Consider the following 23706-nt stretch of genomic DNA (forward strand, 5'->3'; position numbering starts at 1 on the left):
TGTGATAAATCTCCCTGTCAAGGTAATTGGTACTCAAAAGTGTCCTCCCTCTATTCCATCTTTGCGTATTGCAGAGTTATCTGCTCTTGTGAGCAGGTATTGATTGCTACATCATTTGTTTGTGAGAGGAACGTCATCAATTTTTGAGAAAAACGACATAATTTTCTCACACAAACCAATGACATAACAATCCATACCTGCTCACAAGAGAAGATAACTCTGCAATACGCAAAGACAGAATAAGATGAAGAGACAGGAGGAGGATTTAAGGGTGTATGATACCTTATACATTTTATACATTGAATGTCATTTGTATAAGAGTTTTCTCCCTTACCAAATCTTTTGATAATTGTGGATTTTTCAAAATGAACCATCAGTTGAAAGTTTCAGATTACTATTCCTAATTATTGGAAAATGATAGATTTTGCGTGTTTCTTATTAAAGGGATGAGCTCTTTTGGATTAAAGAATAGTATCACAGTAAGGTAGCATGTACCCTTAATGATGACAGCATACATATACCGCCTATTAATGGCGGAAGCTGTGGCCAGTCACAAGTACTCTTTGGTACTTCAGTAGTTTATTGTTTGATTCTCATATTAAGGTCTGTGTGCTTCTATTAACTCCTTTGTGTAGAATATTTTTATGACATTTAAAACATTGTGGAATATAATGTGATTGTCGTCCAAAGTGTAGATAATTTTGTTGTGCATTGTGATGTACAGAGAATGACACAGTTAGGGCATCATCTGTTGTTTTTAATTACCAACTGAAAATGGTTGGTTATTTCTTTGTTTAATCAATATTAAATATATATATATATATATAATTTTCGTTAGGAAGTTGATGTGAAAGTAGAAATACATATTAAATCTGTAAATATTCAAGACTGTTTCCAGTCAAGATTCCATCATAATGTGGAGGTATGCGAGATACTTTTCAGTGACTGCATTACCTATGCAAATGGGAAATGGGAAAGGATACGAGAAACTGTCTGACGTAGATTCTATCGTCCCTGTCTAGTTCAATTGTTGCCGCCCATTCCCAGATCAATAGCTCTAACAGCGCCAGTGTTACTGGGAGTCGAAACAAAAGATGATTTTGTTGTTATATAGTTTATGTGAAGATCATTAATTTAATCATTTAAATTCCTTCAATTAACTGCAGTGTCAAGTCTGCAGTAAAAGATAAACATGAATTATTGCTTGAATACCTTTTCAAGGACTATTGATTTTAGAACCTGTTTTTGCCAGTATTTCTAGTTTTGTTGTTCAATGTATCTGGTAGCTTATTATGTTATTGTCATAACTATTGCACCCTCCCTAAATTTTTACCGTTAACACATGTCAATTTCTCCTCTCCTATCAGCAGTGATTGACTGAACCTGTCACGCGGACTGTTGTCCTCAGCACTATTTACCATCAGATACATGTACCTCCATGTAGTATGATAGCCCCGGACTGATAATATATACTCGGCAAACTTACAAGTGTTTCTCAAAATACACTATAAAAGGTTAGGGCACCGACCCACCAGCTGACTGCAGCTTCTGATCCTGCGTAACTATTGAGCAAGTCAAAGGGTTATACTTGCTGGAAAAGCTAGCTTGCCAGTAAAATAGCATTTTTCTCTCATATTTCTTGGCGGCTTCTATGATTTCTAGGCTAATTTGACTGTTTAGTACAAAAGTTGTTTTCTAGTTTAAAAAAATATTAAGAACCGATAGAAAATATTAAGAACCGATAGATTTTTTTAAAGTGACCAGGTCACTCTGTTATTTGATAACAGAAAGGCAAGTCAAGCTTCATTTATACAAGTACAAATCTGATCTTTTTATTCATATCTGAGTATAAGTACAAATTATTTTTACTCTATATCTTCAGTTCATTACTAGATATTCCACAAACATTGAAAACAAAGTTATTGTATTGGTGAATAGTGTTAAAAGTATCAAGTAAAACTCTGCATACGTTTTTACATCAGAGCACTTTCAAGGTTTTTTTTTTTTTTTTTTTATATATATTCTCTGCAGAGGTTTGTGTACAATCAGGCTTCAAAATGTAGGTTGTTGAAGTGTGTGAGTAAGTACAAATGTACAAAATTATCGTTATCTAATTAGCAGTTTCTGTTAAATTAAAATACCTGTGACATGTAATCTGGTTCATTTTGTGATAAAACAGTTAACGATTGTAACAAAATCTGTTTTAAGGGTGTAGGATGATATTTTAATTTTATTTAACATTTGAAACAAGATTCGTGTTATTCTTGAAGATCGATCCACACAATGGAGATTTCTGTATACCTGTGGTCAGTTTGTGATCCAGATAACTAAGATTTCCAGGTATGGTAGTTCGCAGGGAAGAAGGGGAAGGGAAAAGTGACATATCCAAATTTAGCACTGGTACATGCCAGATTGTAACTTGTGAAACAAGTATTATATAAAATAGTATTCAGTCATCAATGTTTATTTACATGTTCCTGAAGGAACCTAGGTCATATAATTAATTACCATCATTTACAAGCAATATGTAGTAGCATTTTGGTGCAAATTTTCAACAAAATTCATTAGAGAAAATCATTACATATTATCATCTCATGAAAGATCATAGTCGAACTACAGATAATGTAATGACAAAGATGAACAGTCGAGTGTATTACTTGTACAGGTTGTCCTGTTAGGAAAGGTTACATTTTTGTATATATATATCCTAAAGGTATAAAATAAAAAGATATTTTAATCCAAAAAGATGTTTGTTTCTTTATTAATGTTGTTGATTTATTATACATTGGCCTATCCTCGAAATTCCAGGTGTTATATAATACACTGATCACTTACATTCTCTGCACCCCTGGAATACTGTAAAATCACTCATGTTGGTGGGGTTTCTAATTTGTGGATAATCTTCACAGGTCCACAAAGTAATAACAAGCTTGATATAAAGCAATTCTCTGTTTGAATGGGTACTTGTAATCCACGAAATGGTGTTTTGACGGGAAACCACAAAATTTGGCCCCCATGAAAATATCTGATTTCAAAATATGTCAACAAAATCAAGGTACCTGATGAACTTAATGAGTCAGAAATGCAGATGTTCACGTGATATTTTTGTTTTAAATATTTGATAATTTTCCAATGTTTTGTAATTTATGCAAATTATGATCCCCCCTCCGTAAATATGATAAGATTGACATTGTTAATTCATCATTTAACTAATCAGGCTTCAAAAAGCTAGTTCCTTGTGTAGTTGGCAAACTTTTTTTCGTATTCAGTTGTAGGGTCTTTTTCCATCTAGTCGTTAGTGTGGTTACTGATAAGAAGCTGTGGATATCTCAAAGCCAAATACTAACCGAAAATACTCCTTGAAATCCATGTGTAGTCTTGCCAAAATATGGTAATTAGAAGAATCCTATATTAAATTCATGTACATGTTATTGTCGCAAATGACTGAATAAGTCAAAGTTTACAATGGGCAGTCTCGAAGTTCTGCAAAACACCATGTTGCGGGAACTTCCCGTTATTTGTATCCTTGATATCCAGAGGCTACGTATGCTCACTTGCACTCTCTACACCCCTCGAATATGTCATAGTAAAATCAAAGGCTCAGTGTGCGCCATCTTGTGGATGAGAAAAGAAGACTAGTTTGATTCTGTGATGTACATCAAAAGAATCTAGTGGTCGCGTAACGGTAAAACTTACTGGCTTTAAAGTTAGGCGTCACTGCTCCTTAATCTTCAAAGGAAGGGAATCAGCCTAGCCATTGGTCAGTGGGTTTTTTAACCCGAGACCAATCAACTAGCTAGCTGTGTACAGTCAATTTTGCCGACAAATTCCTGGGGTGCAGAGAGCGTAACCCCTGGAGTATTGAAGATGCATTATTTGTGGCGGGAAGAAAACATGCCACTTTGAAGGACGGGTACCTGTGTTTACACCTGCATGTTTATTTACATCACCTTTAATCCAGAAAAGGTGAATGTGATGCAGTGTAAAACAGTCTTACTGTCTACCTTATATTTCTTTCAGCGCACAAAAGTAGACCTTTTTTTTTTTTAAACATTTGCTCACATTCATGTGATTAAATCATTTACTTTAACAAAAGACATTCTATGTGAAATCACATTCTAAGATTGCAGTATATTATTCAAACAGGTGACATAGTGTAAAAGTAACTGAAATTAATCTCGAAATGAGAAATTAGCTTTGTGCTGCAAGTTATTTATTTTGGCTCACCTTTGACACTACATCCAACATCCATCTGGCATCATCTCGACGTCTTCTCAAGATTCCCAAGGCGCAGAATATTGATACCTGGTCTACAACTTGCTTGATTGGAGAGCTACATAGATTGTTAAAATAAACGACCTTAATCCATTCTCAAAATCTTAGGTCAAATTATGTTTATAACATCCTAACCAGAGATTTGTTTTTGTTCACAAAAAAGATGCGTCTCCTTGGCCTTATCAGCCATTATGCATACTTGCTTTACTCTTTTTTTGGACCTAGAAGTGAAGGTCATAGTGAAGGACCTTAATGCCGTGAACTGCACACCTTCTTTTGGTGATGCAGGTATTATTAAAATTTCATCAAAATATCTTCAATGATTTAAAATTTACATCCAAATCAGGACTTCACTGAAAATTTTGAACTTATCTACCCTTTCTCCCTTGAGGGGAAGGTTCTTCTTGACTTGACCCTTCACCCCTAGGTACTTTTAATATACTCTACCATACATTAATAACGATAAGTCCATTATTGTCTATAGTGGTGAAAGGGTTAATAAGAATGTACCCTTCATCTTTTTTTGACTGTAGAAGGTATATTTCATGTTTCATGAAAACATCTTCAACGGATAAAAAAGAAATTGTCCAGGCAAGACTTCCTTAGAAATTCTTGGAAATTTTGCACATTTATCATTGAGTTCAAGGTCACTCTGACCTAATTGCAGTGCAATGCACACCTTCAGTGAGTGATGCCGGTCTCTTTAAAGTTTACTCAAGACAGATAAATGTCACACCAGACATCTATCTGTCAAAATGTCTAAGTCTGGTGTTAGGGCCAGAGGAAACTCGGGCTACTTTCACAGTTAAGCTATTGCTGGATGAGATTTCACAGGAAATTGGTACCTATTGACGTTTGACCTTGAGGTAAAGATTACAGTCAATGCATGACCTTATGACAATGCATTGCACACCTTCTGTGACTGTTTCAGGTACATTAAAAGATGAACGTCGCACACAAGTGATGAACCTTTAAAATTTAGTAATACATAGATACAGTATGTCAAAAATGAATTGCACTGCATCATACAGCTGTTTGGTTCTTTTAGGACTCGTCAGTGATGCTAGGGGCTAAAAAGATGCAAGTCTAAACTAAAATCTATTTATTATCAAGTTTCATCATGACATCTTTGATGTTTTGAAAGTTATGGTTCGGCCAAGTGCTATCTACTAGAGATGCATATAAGGCCTAGAGAAATGTTATTTTGTGAGAAACTTGCTTGCATCAAGGACTATAAAGTCTGTTCAAATGAAAGCCTTTGACCCACTTTCATGATCACAGGGGTCGAATGGTACAATCTTCTGAGAGGCTTTTCCTAAAGATGCATAAGGTGTAGAGTACTGTGTATGGCTTATAGCATGCTGGGGTGATGGGCTATCAACTTTGTTGAATGAATGACCTTGACCCACTTTCAAGGTCATTGGGGTTTAATTTGTGATACAGATTAATATAAATAAGATTTTTCTCTAGATTCATGAGGTCTAGAATAATGGTATTTGTCTTGGCGTGGCATGTTGGGGGAAGGAGTTAGTCTGAATAAATTGACATTGACCCACTTTCTTTGTCTTGACCCATAGGATAATTGTGTGAAAGTTCTCAATAAATTACCTTCAATAACTTTGAATGTCACCAAGTAAAATAAGTTTAAATCTTCCAACAAAGATCAACAATATGTAGTTATATTTACTTGTAATGTTAATATGTTTGCTATCAAGTTTGTTTAAATTCATTTGACCTTGACACACTTTGAAGGTCACAGATGTGCAATATGTTTGCCGACAGCAATGAATAACAGGTAAGCTAGCAGACACTGTTATAACGTTTTACTAATCAGACATTCTATTAAAAAGTTTTACTGGGTTTTTACATTAAATTTTAATACAACCTTATAACCAAAGTGACTACGAGGGCACTATGCACAAAAATATAATGAAACAAAAGAAATTCTTGAATGACTTTTTGGTTTCTAAAATATTCATTTTATGATGTTGAAAACTTAAACGGATAAATAAAACAAAACTTACACATAAAACAAATGGCTAAAACACATTGTTCTTACCTTGCTCATTACCAAATCTGATGTTCCTCACTGGTTTCAATGTGATTTTTTACAGCGTATTGTACACAGTAATTTTGATATTTTTTAAATACTGTATGGTATCGTTGGTATTCTTTTTGTTAAATGAAAAAGATGTCTGGTACATTGTATCAATGTATATGAAATGATATACATAAATATCTACCGGTAACGATTTTCTCATTTCAAAGCAAAGGTATACAAAGCAACTACGTATATACTAGGTTGTCACCAATGACTTCCGAGTATTCTGAGATTTAATGTTGCCAAGAAAACATTACATTCTCTGGACAAAAAAATAACACGCAAAAAGCGCTGTAATATAATTGCAATCTATACATTTCAAAGGCAACAAAAAAGCATTATTATACCTCTGCTATAGGAAGTACACAAACAAATAAATACATACACCCAACTATCATATGTATCTGAATCGATATATTAAACTAACATCACTTGGGGTGGAAATCAATACATAAATATCGGAGTATAGTACATCGGAAATAATAATGTGTCCATCTGAATCAACAAAAGTCTTGGGCTTTTGGAAATTGTGTATCCAGTTTGACAAGCAATCTGAGATTCTTTTGGATACCTCTACTGGTAATTTGAAAGAAAATGAGATCTTAGCTGGTATATCCCACTACATTCACTGTTTATATATAGAAACTGTGTACAAAGTGATTTTATACATTTGTTTTGTTAACTTTGTTTTGAGTTTGATAAATGTAAACACAATTGGAAGCAGTGTAGTCTGTTATTAGTGCAGTGAAACATTTTCTAAAACTTGAGATAAATATAAAAGTTTAATCTAGGAAAAAAAATCTTATTCATGCTGCCAGAATTTTTTGGAAAAAAACACTTTCAGATAAAAAAACAAAAACTTTAATCTTGAGAAAAAACTAAATCATGCTACCAGCAAAATTTAGACGAAGAAAAAACCACACATATATTAAAATGTTAATAATTAAGGATAAATATCTACCAACCTTAATGTGGAAATATAATTTTCAGGTTAACATGAGGCTACTATTAACAAGGATATGCCTATTGTTATGCAATAATAACAATAAATCCTCGTTATCAATTACTGCCCCTGATTTCTTTTATCGTCTCACAAACAGTCAACATATTTTCCCAAGTTCCAATTTTCTCAACGATTCCTTTAGATGTCACAGCCAGTGTATCGACAAATCTCTTAATAACACCAACATTTCACTGGACAGTTATTGGCAGTATAAAGAAGTTTTACTGAATTTCTGTGTCTTGTTGGTACAACTTCTTCACTGACCTTAACAACGGCAGTCACTAGAACTGTCTTAGAGAGTTAATTGGATAATTATAACTACCATCATAAGTTTAATGATATGTAAATAATTTTGATCATTGCACTGTGTGTTAATGAAAATACATTTGTATTTGTATACATCCCTTTAAATAATCCCAGCTTGTCTCCGAAATGTTACACTACCAATAACCTTAAATGCAAACTTTTTGCTTTCACAAATTCCATGTAATAGTTTTTTTTTTTTATTTTACATTTTAAAAGGTTGATAACAGCCCAGCACTTGTATCTACAGAAATTCATATTACAGTAGTCTCTTCAAATACTTAAAATTGTCAATTGTCCAGAAATGAATATCAAGGAATATTCAGCACTTTTTTAACACATTTGATGACATTTTGTATCTCTGGTAGAGCAGCAGCCTCGAGGGATTTGGCGTAGGGCATGGGTACATCTGCTCCCGTCACACGTAGTATAGGGGCGTCCAGATAGTTGAAGGCAGGACCTGAAGGATCAATATCACTTTTATAGACGTTGAATGTACAATTGCCCACCGCCATTTACTTTGTGACGAGTATTAAATTTTACTGCATTTTGTATTACTATCAAACTTTTACTATATACACAAACAATGTACATAGTAAACGTGTCACAACGTTTCAAGACCGACTGGTCCCTTTGTCAAGCTATGACTGAGTGAGTGAATTGGATTGTTTACCTGTACAACGATGTGATGAAATTGTTTATTTCTATTAAAATAACCTAGACAGAGTTTTTCATAGTTTTGGACTACAAAACTGCTGCCAATATCGCACACTGAATCATTATTGTTTTAATATTAAAATTAAACTAACCTATTCCAAAAATAGAAAAGTTAAAAAGTACAACTATTGAATTATGATATCAAAGACCCTCAACAGATTATTCCTGACATTAATCAATATTTCAAATTCGTTTTCTTGGTTAAAACAAAATGCTTCACATGAAACTGGATTTCAGTGCTTTTTCTATATGAGCACATAAGATTTTAGGTATGAAGTATCCCCCACACAGCAAATGAATAAAGATTTTGTATACAGATTATAGGACAACTGCTCTGACCAACATTTAGAAAGATGTTTTCCTCCAATTATCAATTAATAGGTATCCTAGTATGATGTATTACAAACCTATGACCAACCATCGATCAATACAATCTATAAGTTACCGTTGTTTAGGGAAGCAGACAAAGGTAAAACGACATCAAAACATACAATAATTGAGATCGCTAAGGAGAAGTTTATATCAGACTTACTCTCCACGATTGTGGCACAGATTTCCGAGCCGATGCCACACTGCGGCCATCCTCCTTCTACTGTTATACAGTGGTTGGTCTTCATCACAGATTTTATAATTGCCTGAGTATCCATTGGACGTAGCGTTCTCAGATTGATCACCTGTTCAAATATAGTTATTCATACAGTCAGTGTATACAGTCAACATGACACCATTGTCTTGCTGCTTATTTATCCATGGAGTCCACAGTTTTGTGTATTTTACGGGTATTTTCGTCATTAAACAGAACCCTTACCCTACAAGAATTAATCCTATACAAGTACATGTACAATATCATTGGGTGTTTAATCATGTAATGTTACAGTAAAATGATAAATGCAAATTAAAACTGCCGGAAGTAAGATTGCTATATATTTATATTGCTATAAGGACATGACAAATGCATAAACAGGTCTTATACAAAACGAATACCCATATAGTTCAAACATTTTTTGTTATGCAACTCACAGCTTTTAGCCCAGCAAAATAAAAGAGCAAAGTATAGTTCTTAACAATTGACCCTTTGACCATCCGTAAACAATGACTAGATTACAATACCTCACACTCGACCCCTTGACCTTCCAACTCTTTGGCAGCATCCAGACAAAGTCCTACATACTTGGAATGGGTTACCAAGGAGACGTGTTTACCTGTAAGACATGGGAGATTGATAAAGTCTGATTTTCGCACTGTATAAATCTTCGGTCAAACTGGAGGATCTACTCAAATGTATTGATCTAACATGAATTGTTGATGAAACATGCAGAATAATTCTACATAAATGATCTCAAGCCTTTGACAAGTGATATTATGATCTATTATGGGCTTTTTTAAAATGAATTATGTGATTATATGGACTTGTGGAATCACACGACCACGTTTCGGCCATTAAGAGGTCAAGAAATGCAGACCTTATCTATTATTAACACTGTCTACCTGTAAACAATTTAGAGATTATAAACAGTTACCATGCTTGATCCTTGCAAAGTAGGAATTAATTAGTCGTCAACTTGTACAAGTTGGATTTAACAAGGTTAACATTATGTAGCAGGTTGATCTATTACCTTCTCGTTCAATTTTAGCCTTGCCAATAGGAAGCACAAATTCATCAGATAATGCTTCATCGGACATTTCAAAGGCGGTACCATACAAAAGTTCATTTTCCAAGAAGACAACTGCAAGAAAGCACATAAGGAATATTAGGATTATTTTTATCACTTGTTATTCAATGTTCCTGTATATACAGTAAAGAGCCGATTATCCGAATCAAATGGGAGACATACAGATGGTTTAGATAAGCAGTTATTCAGTTAACACAATATTAACCCATTCAGCCCTAAAGTCACATTTGAACTTTACCAAATCTAAGACTGGACAAGTCCAGTTTAAAAATGTAGGGGTGAATGAGTTAATATTGGTTTAACTGAATAGATAATTGTCTTCTACAGTATCATCCTAAAACTTCACATTTCATATCTATGATAAATGCTACATTAAACAAGGTTACCGCGAGCGGTATATAATACGCCCGTCACACATTGAATGAGCAGTTGTTTGTATAATTGAAATATATGAAGTATTTGTGAGTAATTGATATTAATTCATTCAACATAACTGGTAGATCAATGAGTGCAATACAAGATCATGGAACGCATGCATCGCATTAATGAAACCAAGGGTAATAACTCCAGTAATTATGGTCGGATAATGGCGGTTATCGAACTTGTCCGTGGTTTCATGGTAATTAACCTTGTTGTGAAGTTTGAAGTTAATCCGTTAATAATTACTCGAGATATCGAGCGGACATCGTTTGCCCGCCCGCCCGCCCGCTCACGTGATAACATAATACGTCCCCGTCTTCGACGGGCGTATAATATAGTAACAGAGTGTCGACACACTACTGTGTCTTACCACCTTCACAGATTTTTCCTGGTCGCCTCTGACATTGGATAATATTCATTGGTCAAGCTATGAATATGAGTGTCAGACTATATATGGGCATTCAAATAGCTCCGAACAATGAATTAATTAAAACCAGTTTTATTTATCATATTTTAGTAATTAATTGACACCAATAAAAATAGATATATTTTTTAAAATTACTAACAGGTATATTGTTCAAGCTACCAGGTAATAGAATTGTACAATTGTAAAATTACAACAATTTATTTAACATATTTTAAAAAAAGATTAAAGGAGAAACAGATTCCTCAAATTCCCAGGGATTAGTTTTTTTTAATCTCAATTTTTTAAAGTTACCCTTTTGCATTGATAACCAACCGTCACTGATTAAGGAATATCAATTTAACCATAGGAAATTATATGTCTACACAGGTACAGAAATCAGGTACAGCTTTAAGGAGGTGTTCTTTAGTGAGAAGTAGTCTTGGAGGAACAAATCGAAAGTAAAATTAAAGGCAGAGCACTTCCAAAAGTCACTCTTTTTCTTTATTTTCATTTGACCTATACCTGTCTATTGAACCAAGTTTTGAATGTATATCTCTAAAAGGATAACAACATAACAGGGAAATTGATATATATATCTTGTATCATACAAGCTTGGCTACCTGGGTTGGGATCCCTGATGGAGGCCTTTAACAGTCCTTTACAGTCTTCTGAGGAGTAAGGGGAGATAACTTTGAGTCCAGGACAGCTACTGTACCAGGCACCAAAGCACTGTGAATGTTGGGCACCAACACCGGCAGCAGCTCCGTTAGGTCCGCGAAACACAATTGGGACAGGAACCTACATTGTTGTAAAGTTCAGAAAGCTGAGGTGTTTTTTTTAGTGTATCAATAAGTGCATGATATCATATCGCCTGTTGAGATGATGTTAAACCCAAAAACAAATAAACGGTAGAGATCTAAATCGGGATAAAACCGTAACTTTTCAAGTTTCATGTGGGTGACTTCTGTACTGATTAGCTTTACATCTAACTCAAATTTTCTCTCTACAGTTACTCTATTTTGTTATAGCTAGAAAAAAAGGACCAACACTTTTTCAGATATCTTTCTTTTGACATTGTAGAAAAAACTTCCGAAATTGCATAGGAATGATGAAAAAAGCTTGTAAAATCACTGGAAAGGGATATGCATAATACCTCAATCTGTTAATGTATTTTCTGTGACCTAATCTCTTTTGTATCTTGTATATATTTCTTAAATAGAACAAAAACTTTAAATGCTGTCCAAAAAATACAACACCTAAATAATATATTCATATATATGAAGTATATTTCACAGATAAAATTATCCTCAGATAATTGTTATTGTATGATGTATTTAGACAAAATACAGCTATTGAAATAAGTTACAGCTACAGATTTCTCTCAAAATTTGATACTGAGATAATTTTCTACAATATAGATCAACAATGAATTACAAGATATATAAACAGAAATAAAGTGTGTCAAAAGAACTCGGTTCAAAAACGGTAAAAACTTACGCCCCCAGCTGACATGTAGTGGGTTTTCGCTGCAGAGTTGATAATCTAAAAAATAAAAATTCAGTCTTCATCTCCAACGAGGTTTATACTGTTGTAACAAAAGTGACTATAAGTTTGAATTTAATGTGTACTTCAGTGAAGAACCAGGATATTTTCCAAATTTTGAAAACTCTAAGTAAATGTATTTAAATTGGGAAACCCAACATGATTACATATTTATACTTAATATAGAAAAATAATTAAACACACAATTTTCCTGCATGAAAAAAACCTTCAATCAATTATTTTTCAATAAATAATGCTTACCTGATCAATAGCTTGCATGGAGAAGTTGAAAGTCATGAACTCACATATAGGTTTTAGTCCATTCTGTTAGGAAAGATAGCAAAATAAAGTTTGTTTCAGGGTTTTGTGGCTTAGTTAATGAGACAATGGGCTAATCAGAGGTACCTAATTTATAAGGAGACACAGGCAAAAATAAAGAGCTTATAAAAGCTATTCCAGTAAAACATCTATTCCACAAAAGCACTCAGGATTTTGTTTAAAATTTGGTTTGGTTTGATTGTGTTTTACGCTCTATAAACAGTTATGGTAATTTAAGGATGTGCCAGATTTTGGTGGTGGAGGAAAACGGAAGTGCCCAGAGAAAAACCAACGACCTACATCCAGTACCAGCCTCAAACTTGCCACCCAGTGGTGGAGGGCAAGTGATCATTGAAGGTCAGATCCCTTGACCACTCAGTCACCATGTAGTATATGTAAATTATATAAACTCTGAGATGAATTATCGAGTCCAAATATGCAAAAGCAGCAATCTTTACTACAAGATTTTGAAATGTAACTCACAGGGGCTTGATATGGACCCCCACCCAAAGGTCTGTATAAAGGTGTTTTTAATTTATGCATTTTATAATATAGACTGGAGGTTGTGTTACAGCCCTGTGGTCCAACTGGGAAAGATGGATTATGATTTAGTTTGGGTTAATCTTATTTAACGTCCTATTAACAGCTAAGGTCATTTAAGGATGTGCCTCTGTATGTGTAGTGTATGTGTGCTTGCATGTGTGTATGCAGAAGACAGGGTATTTCGGATTATGATTTATATCCAATCTGCGTGATGCTCATTTTGTAATTGATAAACTCACTAGAATAAATATCATCGACTATCACTCATTGGATAATATATATATATGCATGTCCATAACCTTAAAGAACTCTCCAAAATAGGGGTACCTACCATAGCAGCTCCTACTGCAATACCAGCAAATCCCATCTGTAACAAAACAGGCACTACAGTCAAATATGAACCGATTGTCCTTCAATTAATTAACAGGGATTGTAGGATAAACATCAACTAAACACTTGGTATGTTTTATCTGAAAAGCACAGCAGTGTAAATGGCCTACTAACCAAGGATGCATAATTTCACATTTTGAGTACTTCCCTGCGAACAATTTGGCAAAATTCTAATACCCCAAGCTGTATTGATATAGTAAATACTGTATACTGGAAAATTTTCGCTGGTCGATGGCTTAATTAACTTTCGCCCAATAATATATCTGCCCTTCACATTTGATTACAATGTATATTATGTTGTTTACAAATGATTGCTGTAATGATGAATTTGCTCTCTGATTAGTATAAATTTCGAAAAAGACAAAATTTCAAATGCAGCGAAAACTTCCCGGTATGCAGTAGTGAAAACTTTCACTTGCCCTGATAAAAAAATCAACTACACTTCTTTTGTCATTGAAAGGGGAAAATAATCAAGAGAAAAAGATTAGATAATTGGTGTACAAAAAGGTCTCATATGTCAGAGATCATTACAAGGCATATACAGAAAATGAATAAATTAATTGTTGCAATATACTTATGTTGTTTACACTGATGAAGTACAAATCATATAAATGAAGGAACTGACCTCTGTGATAGGAGTATCTATAACACGAGAGTCTCCATATTTTTTCCACAGATTCTTGGTGACCTTAAAATAGATTACATTTTCTGTTATAGAAATCAGTTCAACAATGGAAACAAAACTTTAGATTACTTTTGAAATATAAATCTGCACAAATACTTTAAAAGGATGATATTTTGCAATAAATTAGTGGCTGGGTCCTACTATTGGCTGTTACAGTATTAACTCCAACATGTACAGCTGATCCATTAAAACAGAATTTGGAATAATAATTTGATCACTTCTTCATGTAGACAGGCTGTGATCTACACATATTGATATATATTACAAAAAGGAAGCTTTTAATAGAAAAGAAAACATAACGTCTTTAATTTTATATATACACAGAACTAGAGGCAAAGCAAAATATCATTAAATCTGACTAGACAACTTAAGCTCACAAGATAACTAGGGATTGAAAATGATACAGTCAAGATGTATATGTATGCAAGTAGTTTTTAAATTATTTTTATTTAAACAGAAATGATATATGATGCAATGCACAAAGCTATGTATTTAAACAATATAACATTTTATCTGTCAAGTTATTTATTCCTTAACTTGAGGAATAGAACAATATTGTATGTTGAAGGCTTCCACTAACAGACTATACCTACTTTGTAAGCTCCATCATATTCGGCCACCTCCTCACCAAGCACAAACACAGAGTCATCCTTCTGAATTTCCTCATCAATAGCAGAGTTTAGGGCATCTCTCACTGTCATCTAAAAATGTTAATAGATTGAAAATGAAAGAACTTTTGAAAAGCATGGCTTTACTTTTATCATAAGAACATTATGAACTGAATTATCCTTCAATTTTTCAACATTCCTCTTAATGTTTTCTATATTTATTTTTTCTAAAATGAAATTACTGTTTCAAGAAAAGAGGTGATTTCTAACAAAAAAGCATTTTACTTTAGTAAAGTATTTCATTTGACATCTAGAATAATAATGTACTGTACATATATTGCGGGTTATGAATTGGCTGAAATGTTTTGGAGGGACTTTTGAAGTTTGAAAACTGCAACACAGAAACAACTTAGGACTTCCTATACTAAAAGTTAATGATCATCTTGCCTGTGTTCCTGGTCTGACTGTGGTTTTACTGAAATTCCGACGAAACATGGATCTGCAACATGATGACTGTAAAGAAAGTAGAAGAATTAGGTTATACAATGTACTTTATTTTCAATGAAAAAATTTGAGTACAACTGATTAAAAGCCAATGTAGGAAATGGCCAGTATTTCAGCAGAATAACAATACTCCCCCATCCAGGAAAGAACTTTTCCTAGTTTCCAAGGAAAAGCAATCAACGTTTGTGAATTCAAGTCTGGGTATTTCTGTAAATAATTCTAGGGTCTTTACATTGGCCCCAGTGAAACAGGACTAAACATTTTTTTTCAAAGCTCAATCTGCTCGGGTTCAAACAATTAAGGTTCCTCTGGCCCTGACACCAGACTTAGACATTTTGATAGATACCACCTCAGAAATCAATCTGTCAAATGTCTAAGTTTGGTGTCAGGACCAGAAGAAATTCTGAAGTGTGGATATTTTGTCCTTCACACAGATGGGTTAAATTAAAAACAATCTCTGCTTAAGATGACAAGTGATGTTGAAAAAAGTTAATTATTATTTATTCATAAAAAAGTTTTGTATAAAAATATACATGTACATGAAGCCCATCAGTTAACATGAGTGTTAAGCAATAGCAAAATGGTAACTGATTTAGTTGATAACTGATTACAAATGTTCAATACTGAACAGAAAATATGCTAGCAACAGGATGCTGTTTTTAAACTGTTTCTACAGGCTTATCTACATTACATTGATACACATATCTGTTTACGTTTATCTATAATATCAGAAGACCAAAACAAACACATATTTTATTGCAACTCATGCAAAACGAACTTCCTGGTTTGTAAACATATTGTAACCAACTGTATTAAAGACTTCGGTATTGTTCAGCTGTTCAGTGTACCGGTACACATGTACAGTAGTGTAGTGTCATTGACTGTAGCTACCAAGCAAGTTTCCGAGATTAGGATCGCAAAAATAATTAAACTTTCACCATAGATGAGTAATTATAGGAATGTTTTCCGACTTGATGCACAAAAAGCACACATCAATGGGTTAAGCATATAAAAACATGACGTAAACGGATAAAACACCTTCAGAAGCCGTACTGCCATCGTAGAGGTCGCCATGTTGGATCACCTTCACGTGATACACCTTGCAATTATTTCCATTATTTTTCTATATTTTTCATATTCGCCACTGAAATAATAAATGGAAACAGTATTACACTTTTTTTTGTTTCTTGTTGTTGATATCACTATTAAAGTTAGTTTAGACAGCATTTTTGTATTTTTAGTATTAGATCTAAATAATGTAATTGTGGCGGGAAATTCAAACACACTCGCTACTCCTATAACTTTGATGTCTCATGATCAGATTCAATCTTAACAGTTTTAATGTCTTTTTATATTATTTTGACATAAGCATAAACTAAAGCTGTAATTTATTATACAAATCTATATGAATCTAACAAAAAAACAACTGCATGGCATGCGGTAAATATCAATAGATATATTAGTGTAAAAGTGCATTAATGAAGATATCAAGGTCCCCGCTAAATTTTTGGTCATCATCATTGTTTGAAAAAAAATACCATTCGATTGATTAAGAAGCTTTATGTTAGTCTATTACATTTTCAAAAAGGACAAACACATACATGTAGATATGTTACTGAAATGAAAGAACCTCAATTGGGCCCCATCAAAATAAGTTGCGTTCTTCATTACGATTTGGATATGCATAATTTCTCCGTTTCATTGCATCGATTTTCTTACATTTATAAACAAAATCGAACGTTCATATTTCGCTAATTGATTTTTTCCCCAGACACAATTACCTGTTTTTACCTGTCGCCGGTCTTTTTTAAGCATATCTGCTTCTTGATCCCCTTATCCGGATTGGGTACTTTATTCAGTAACAGACTGCGCAATTTATATACTATATTCCGTTACTCAATGTATGGTTGAAAATATTTTCACATTTGTCACTTGGTCAAACACTACTTTAAGTTAATGTTGATTATGTAACAACTATATTCCACGCAGTGCTATTACGATATCCTTGTTTTGACTGTCACATATTCAACAGATATCATACAGCACATATAAAAACAGTTTCACGCTCGTAGAACCATGTCTCCAGTAGATGGTTTTGAGACTCGTTAGAAGCAATCAGGATTGAATTTGATATTCATACCTTTCCAGTAGTTGTTCAGTTTCCTCTTAAATTCGTTATTGATTTTAGTCACCACAACCTCGGATAAGCTGTTCCAGTCGTTAATCACTCGGACATTGTAACAGTTTTTTTTCCGGCATATCAGCCTGGCATTTGGTTTTTGGAGTTTTTTTTGCTGTGCCCTCTAGTTCGTCCGGAGTTATTTGTTATGAAAATACCCCCCTTTTCGATTTTGTCCTTACCCGACAAGATTCTGTACGGTTGTATCATCATGTATCTTTTCCTGCGGTGTTGAAGAGTGGGTAGTCCTAATCTCCTCAACTTAGGGGCACGTCGCTGGACATTTTCCAGTCTTTGGATATCTCTCTTGATTTGTGGATTCCATACTGGTACAGCATACTCCATTCTCTGGCGTATTAGTGATTTAAAGAGTGTAATAAACATATCAGAAGTGAGCTGACTGAAAGTTCTTTTGATGAGACCTATTGTAGTATATTGGCTTTCTTCACTGAAGTTGCTATATGTTCGCTAAACAGATTTTCATCCATGATTACACCTAGATCCTTTTCTAGTGACGACGTCTCAAGTCTTTTGCCTCCAAGGGTATATTCATATTTGTTGTTATTGTGTCCTAACTGTAGTACCTCGCATTTATCAATGTTGAATTTAGTTTCCAAGTGTTTGACCATTCGTCAAGTTGGTTTAGGTCTGATTGTAAGATCTGGCTATCCTCGGGGTTTTTTACTTTCCCATACATTTTTGAGTCGTCTGCAAACAGTTTGATAACTTATCTCACATGTGGTCGACATAAAATATACAATATTTACAACATGAGAAATAAAAAAGATACACACATAAAATACATTAGGTTAAGATAGTAGCATATCACAGGTACAGGCCCAGTCCCATTGCCAATGACGCATAAATCACGCATAAAATTGGTTTGTGCGTGATTGTTCGTGGAGAAATTGGTCATTTTCTGGGGTTGTGCGTGGTCAGAATCACCGATGAATCGCGTATAAACTGCGCATGTAGCACTTACAATCACTGACAAAGAACGAACATTCCACGCACAACAGCGCACAAGCCCAAACCCGATACAATTAATAATTTTGGTAAGTGATTGTAAGTGGAACATACGTGGATGGTGCGTGTTTTGTAAGTGATATGTGCGTGTTCTGTAAGTGATTCGTAAGTGATGTGCGTGCTGGGAGCCAGTTCCTGACGCACAAGCACTGACGGACCACTGACAGAACACGCACATATCACGCACCTTCCACGTCCAAACTAAGTACAAACTGCGCATAAACTGCGTCTAATCGCGCACGTTGTGCGTGGCAATTTTTTTGAACCGTTCAAAACCGGCGATCGCGCACAAACCCGTCTCCGCGTACAATCACTTACAAAAACTGATGCTCCACGTGTGAAACACGTGGGATTTACGCACATCACTGACGAATCACGCACAAAGAAAATTTTATGCGCAATTCATGAGTAATTCGTGCGCAAGTGCAGTGGGACTTGGCCTTAAGATTATAGAATCACAGGTTTGGAAAGTCAAGAATATGCCACATGTGTAATTATTAAACAAGTGAGTTGATTAAATTCCTCCGTCTAACTAGGTTGTTACGTCGTCAAATACGTCTACCAACTGTCGTGTTGTTGATTTTCCGGACCTGAATCCATATTGGTGCTAACTTCAGATTTTTTTTGTCCTCCAGGTGATTCATGATGTGGTCTCTTATGATGGATTCCATACTTTTGACTACGGTGCTGGTAAGGCTGATTGGTCGGTAGTTTTTGGGTTGTTTTTTGTTGCCTTTCTTGAATATTGTGGTGATTTCAGAATTTCTCCAGTCTGAGGTAGGTATCCCTCATTTAAAGATTTTGCGAAAATAATGGATAATGGCTGCGAAATCTGTTCTGCAGTTTCCTTTAGTTTAGTACTTTGGTTGGAGTTTGTCAGGGCCGGTTGTATTTGATTGGTTTAGCATCTTCAACCTTTTTTCCACAACTTCCTGTGTCATAATTGGATCATGGATGATTCCTACTAGATTGTCCAAATTTGGTGTATCATTGTTGTTGTCTTCTGTGAAGACGCTTCAGAAAAAGGAGTTTAGCTTTGTTGCTTTGCCTTCACCATTTTCTGCGAGTCCTCCTTCCTTTTTCTCTAACGCAGGAATTCCTGTTCTAGATATTGTTTTGCTTTGTATAAGCCTCCGAAATACTGTGACGTTGCTCTTTGATATGTCAAATCTTGCGAGATTTGCTTGTGTTTTGTGCCTGACGTATTTGTGCCATGCTTTTCTTTTCTGCTTTAACGCGTTTATGAACTCCTCATTCATCCATAAAATACGCTTTCTTTTCGGCCCATGTTTGTTCACTGGTCTGTTCGTCGATATAATCTTTGATAGTTCGTCGACAAAATAGGCCCAAGCATCACTTGTAGTCATTCCTGCTAAGGAGTCCTGCTAGTCTACTTTAGACAGTTCTTCTCTCATTTTCTCAGAATTTCCACGGTAGTAAGCTACTCGTTCAGTCCGTTGAGTGCTGGTGGATTCGGTCTGAATACTGATATAAAACTGCAGTTGTATGTGGTCACTCTTCCCTATGGGTTGGTTGTAAACAAGACTTTGTATTGTTTCTAGGATCAGGTAAAGGGTTGATGTAGTCAGAATAATTCGGACTAGGGTTGATGGTATATTCCCATCCCTATATCTTGTTGGATCTAGTACATATTGGTATAGGAAGTTATCCTTGAACCCTTCTAGAAATGTATGGGTTTCAGATGCTGTTGTCTCTGTAGTTGTTTCGGTTGTCCATCATATGCTCTTGTAGCTGAAATCACCCATAATTATGACTCGGTTCGATCTGTCACAGGCTTCTTTAATTTTGTTAGGCAAGTTTGTTGAGTTGTCTAGGTCACTGTGCGGGCTTCTGTAGAGCCATCCAATGCGTAAATTGTTCTTTTTTGTAGTTTTTTCTTTCTTTAAATTCTGTATTAGATGTGAATTTGACTTTTTCCGCATGAAGTTCCTCTCTAGTGTATAAGCAACACACATCTTCCGTTGTCAAGCGAGTTGCAGAATAGGTCATATGTATTTTTACGGAACTCTATTTCTTCAAGGTTTCAGTGAAGGCTATTATGTCTGGTCGTTCAATTTCTATGATTGCTTCTATTTCCTTCCTTTTGTTTAGCATAGAGTCCACTTTACTGTATATACCTTTAAGTGTATTATTTACAGTGTTTGTTTGGTTAAAAACAGTATCCTATTGAGAATGATGATGAACTTCTGTACTTGTTTCCATAGTTTGGGGAGTCTTGCTCGATGTACGTTTCTTCTTCCTGGCCACTTTCTACGTCCTCACTAGTCGGCCCATCGTTTATGGTCACGTTGTTGAAAACATCTCCAATATCCCTTGGTCTACTGTTGGGGTATGTTGGTGGTGATGGTATTGATGTTGACCGCTTCCTATCCACGACTGAATTATTTTTTGTTTGACTTCTAGTACTGGTGATAGCGTTTGTACATTCGGCATTGGTCGAACAGGAGTTTTTATTGTACTGTTTCTTACAATTTTAGTTCCTTTTATTTTGAAATTTCTCCTCCGTCTCTCCTGTATTTGAGTTCTTCTCTCAGTTTTTTGTTTTCTTCTTTACGTTTTGGGGTGAGGTCCCTGGTCATAATGATCTTATTCATTACAACGTTTCTCATGTTTCTAATTTCAATCGCTCTAGAGAGCAGTTTCTGTTTGTTGTTTTTGTCTTCAAATACCAATTTTATTGGTCTTATTTTCCCTTCTCTGTATAAAGGCAATGTCCGGGGCCTGTTCGTTTATGCGGAACAACCGGTTTGACCGTTTATAAATGAAACAATGTCGGGTATAAATCCTGGCGGACCTGCAAATGTTTATGCAGGCCTTGAAAGACTTTGCCAAGGCTCGCCTGAAAGCAGCATCATATTACTTGCTATGTCCGACCTTATTTAATAAACGAACAACTGTGGTCCGACCGGTTTGACCGTTAAACGAAAACGGATCTGTATTCCTAACTGGTTACATAATATCTTCAGAGTTTGTTCATCATCTGATTTTCTTTGTTCTCCTTTTTTTGCGGATTCTTTCATGTGGAAAATCATAACATTAAGTTCCCCTTTTCTTTGGTTTAAGTTCCTGTAACTGACTGCTGACTGTGTTTTCTATGTCGTCCTTTATGTCAGTCATTACTTGTGACTTCATTTCTTCCACCAAAGAATATTGTGTGACTTTTACTTTGAAGATTTGGTTTATACGATGACTGGTGAAAAAAAGAAAAGAAAATCGTTTCGGTCTTCTCGACGATAAACCCCACCTGCAGCCCGGAGAGACCTGGGCAAGTTCGGTCAATTTTTAGCTCACATGCCCGAAGGGCAAGTGAGCTTATGTCATGGTGCGGCGTCGATCCGTCGTCGTCCGTCAACTTTTCCTTTAAACGACTTCTTCTGAAAAATGAACCGGAGAAATGAAAAGGTATAGAATGTTTCAAATAAGGCAGGTGGCTTCCTGGGATAGAGCTCACCAAAGTTTGCAAATGAAAATGACTACAACTACTTTAAAGGTCACAGAGGTCAACAACATTTCAAAGGATTTGTTCTGAAGAACCAAAAGGAATGGATTCATAAGATTTGGTAGCTTTTCGGGAAAGAGCTAACAAAGTTTGGGAAGGAAAATGACATTGACCTACTTACAAGGTCACAGGGAAAAATATGTCAAACAACTTCTGAAGAAGAATCAAAAAGCATAGAATCTTAATTATAATAATATTTGGCTGGTATATGGAGTCGACAAAGTTTGCGAGGGAAATATTTGTAGTGCAATATAATATTTAATGAGAATATTTTGCTATGACTACTTAAATATTCAGGTAGCGATACAGGCCCTCTGGACCTCTTGTTATTTAAATTGTTCTTGACAGTACTCAGCATTTTTTTTTAAACACCATTTGTAAGAGAAATTCCATGCCTTTCATAAAATGATTACAAAGTTGCAAATACGTTTAAAATAGCCACGTATAATTATTTTTTTTCTAGCGCAGATTTACCTCCCCTGCTTTAACATAGAGGATTATTGTTACAATAGGGTTCATATTTTAAGATTTACTTTTTTTATTTTTTTATTTCAACAGTACATTAAACATAACACATCATATTTCAGTCTCACATTCTTAATTTTCACACAAGTTTTTTGTTTGTCTTGACATTTTTTTAACATTATTATATTAGTACATCAATTTGGATACCAATGCAGAAAAACAATTATTTTCTTTATAAGTTTGAAACAAGATACATAGAATAATATTATATGCATTGTAGTTGAGAAGCAAACAAATACAAAAAAACACCAAAAAAACCCAGTTAAACTATTTTTAATATGCTGAAACCAGGATATTAGGTGTTATGTACTATTGTACTGTTTTAGAAGAATATGAAGGTGGGAGAGGTGTCGAAGGATTTGACAAGGGTTTATTGTTCAATTTTGTATAAATTTTTGTACATAGACTACTTTAACAGGAATTACATTGGTACTATATTATTATAATTAATTTACATTTCAGTTATATGGCTTGCAGTACTGAATCTTTCCCATTTTTTCCATTCCCTTTTAAAATTAGTGATATAATTTTTACCACTGATTACCTACAGCAATGTATTTTTGAGTATTGTAAATATCTTTAATTAAGTTTTTCAAAGCTAAAACTGAGCTTTTTCTGTCGGAGGATTCATCGGATGGGCAGACATGCTTATAAATCCCCCAAACGTGTGAAATTACTCTTAACACCTTAGTTTAGGTCCAAAAATAGCTGTAACAAATACTCAGGTCCCTGTGATAAACGAGTGCGGCCCTATGTTAAAGCAGGGGAGGTAAATCTGCGCTAGAAAAAAAGAAATTTATACGAGGCTATCACATTATATATTTTTAAACGAACGTTAAAATGATACACCAATATTTAATAGGCCTATAAGAATAAGAACGGTAAAAAAATAAGCATTTATGTTAACCCTCAGATGGTATCCATGCTTTTGATAATAATAAAACAAGTTTTTATGGTAATTATGACGT

The 23706-nt window shown here is 34.7% G+C and overlaps 1 protein-coding gene across 1 annotated transcript; it reads right to left on the reverse strand.

Moving 5' to 3' along the window:
• Positions 1–6083: 6083 nt before the first annotated feature.
• On the reverse strand, positions 6084–16587 carry LOC110443878 (pyruvate dehydrogenase E1 component subunit beta, mitochondrial-like). The gene is made up of 12 exons (XM_021488314.1): positions 16527–16587; positions 15432–15497; positions 14970–15077; positions 14317–14379; positions 13633–13668; positions 12702–12764; positions 12396–12440; positions 11519–11696; positions 10016–10126; positions 9510–9601; positions 8932–9073; positions 6084–8142 (listed from the first exon to the last, which is right to left on the reverse strand). Exons 1-12 carry the CDS (start codon positions 16560–16562, stop codon positions 7994–7996), a joined length of 1089 nt encoding a protein of 362 aa, XP_021343989.1. The 5' UTR covers positions 16563–16587; the 3' UTR covers positions 6084–7993.
• Positions 16588–23706: the final 7119 nt, after the last annotated feature.

This window comes from Mizuhopecten yessoensis, unplaced genomic scaffold (genome assembly GCF_002113885.1).
Source record: "Mizuhopecten yessoensis strain PY_sf001 unplaced genomic scaffold, ASM211388v2 scaffold716361, whole genome shotgun sequence".
Classification (NCBI taxonomy): domain Eukaryota; kingdom Metazoa; phylum Mollusca; class Bivalvia; order Pectinida; family Pectinidae; genus Mizuhopecten; species Mizuhopecten yessoensis.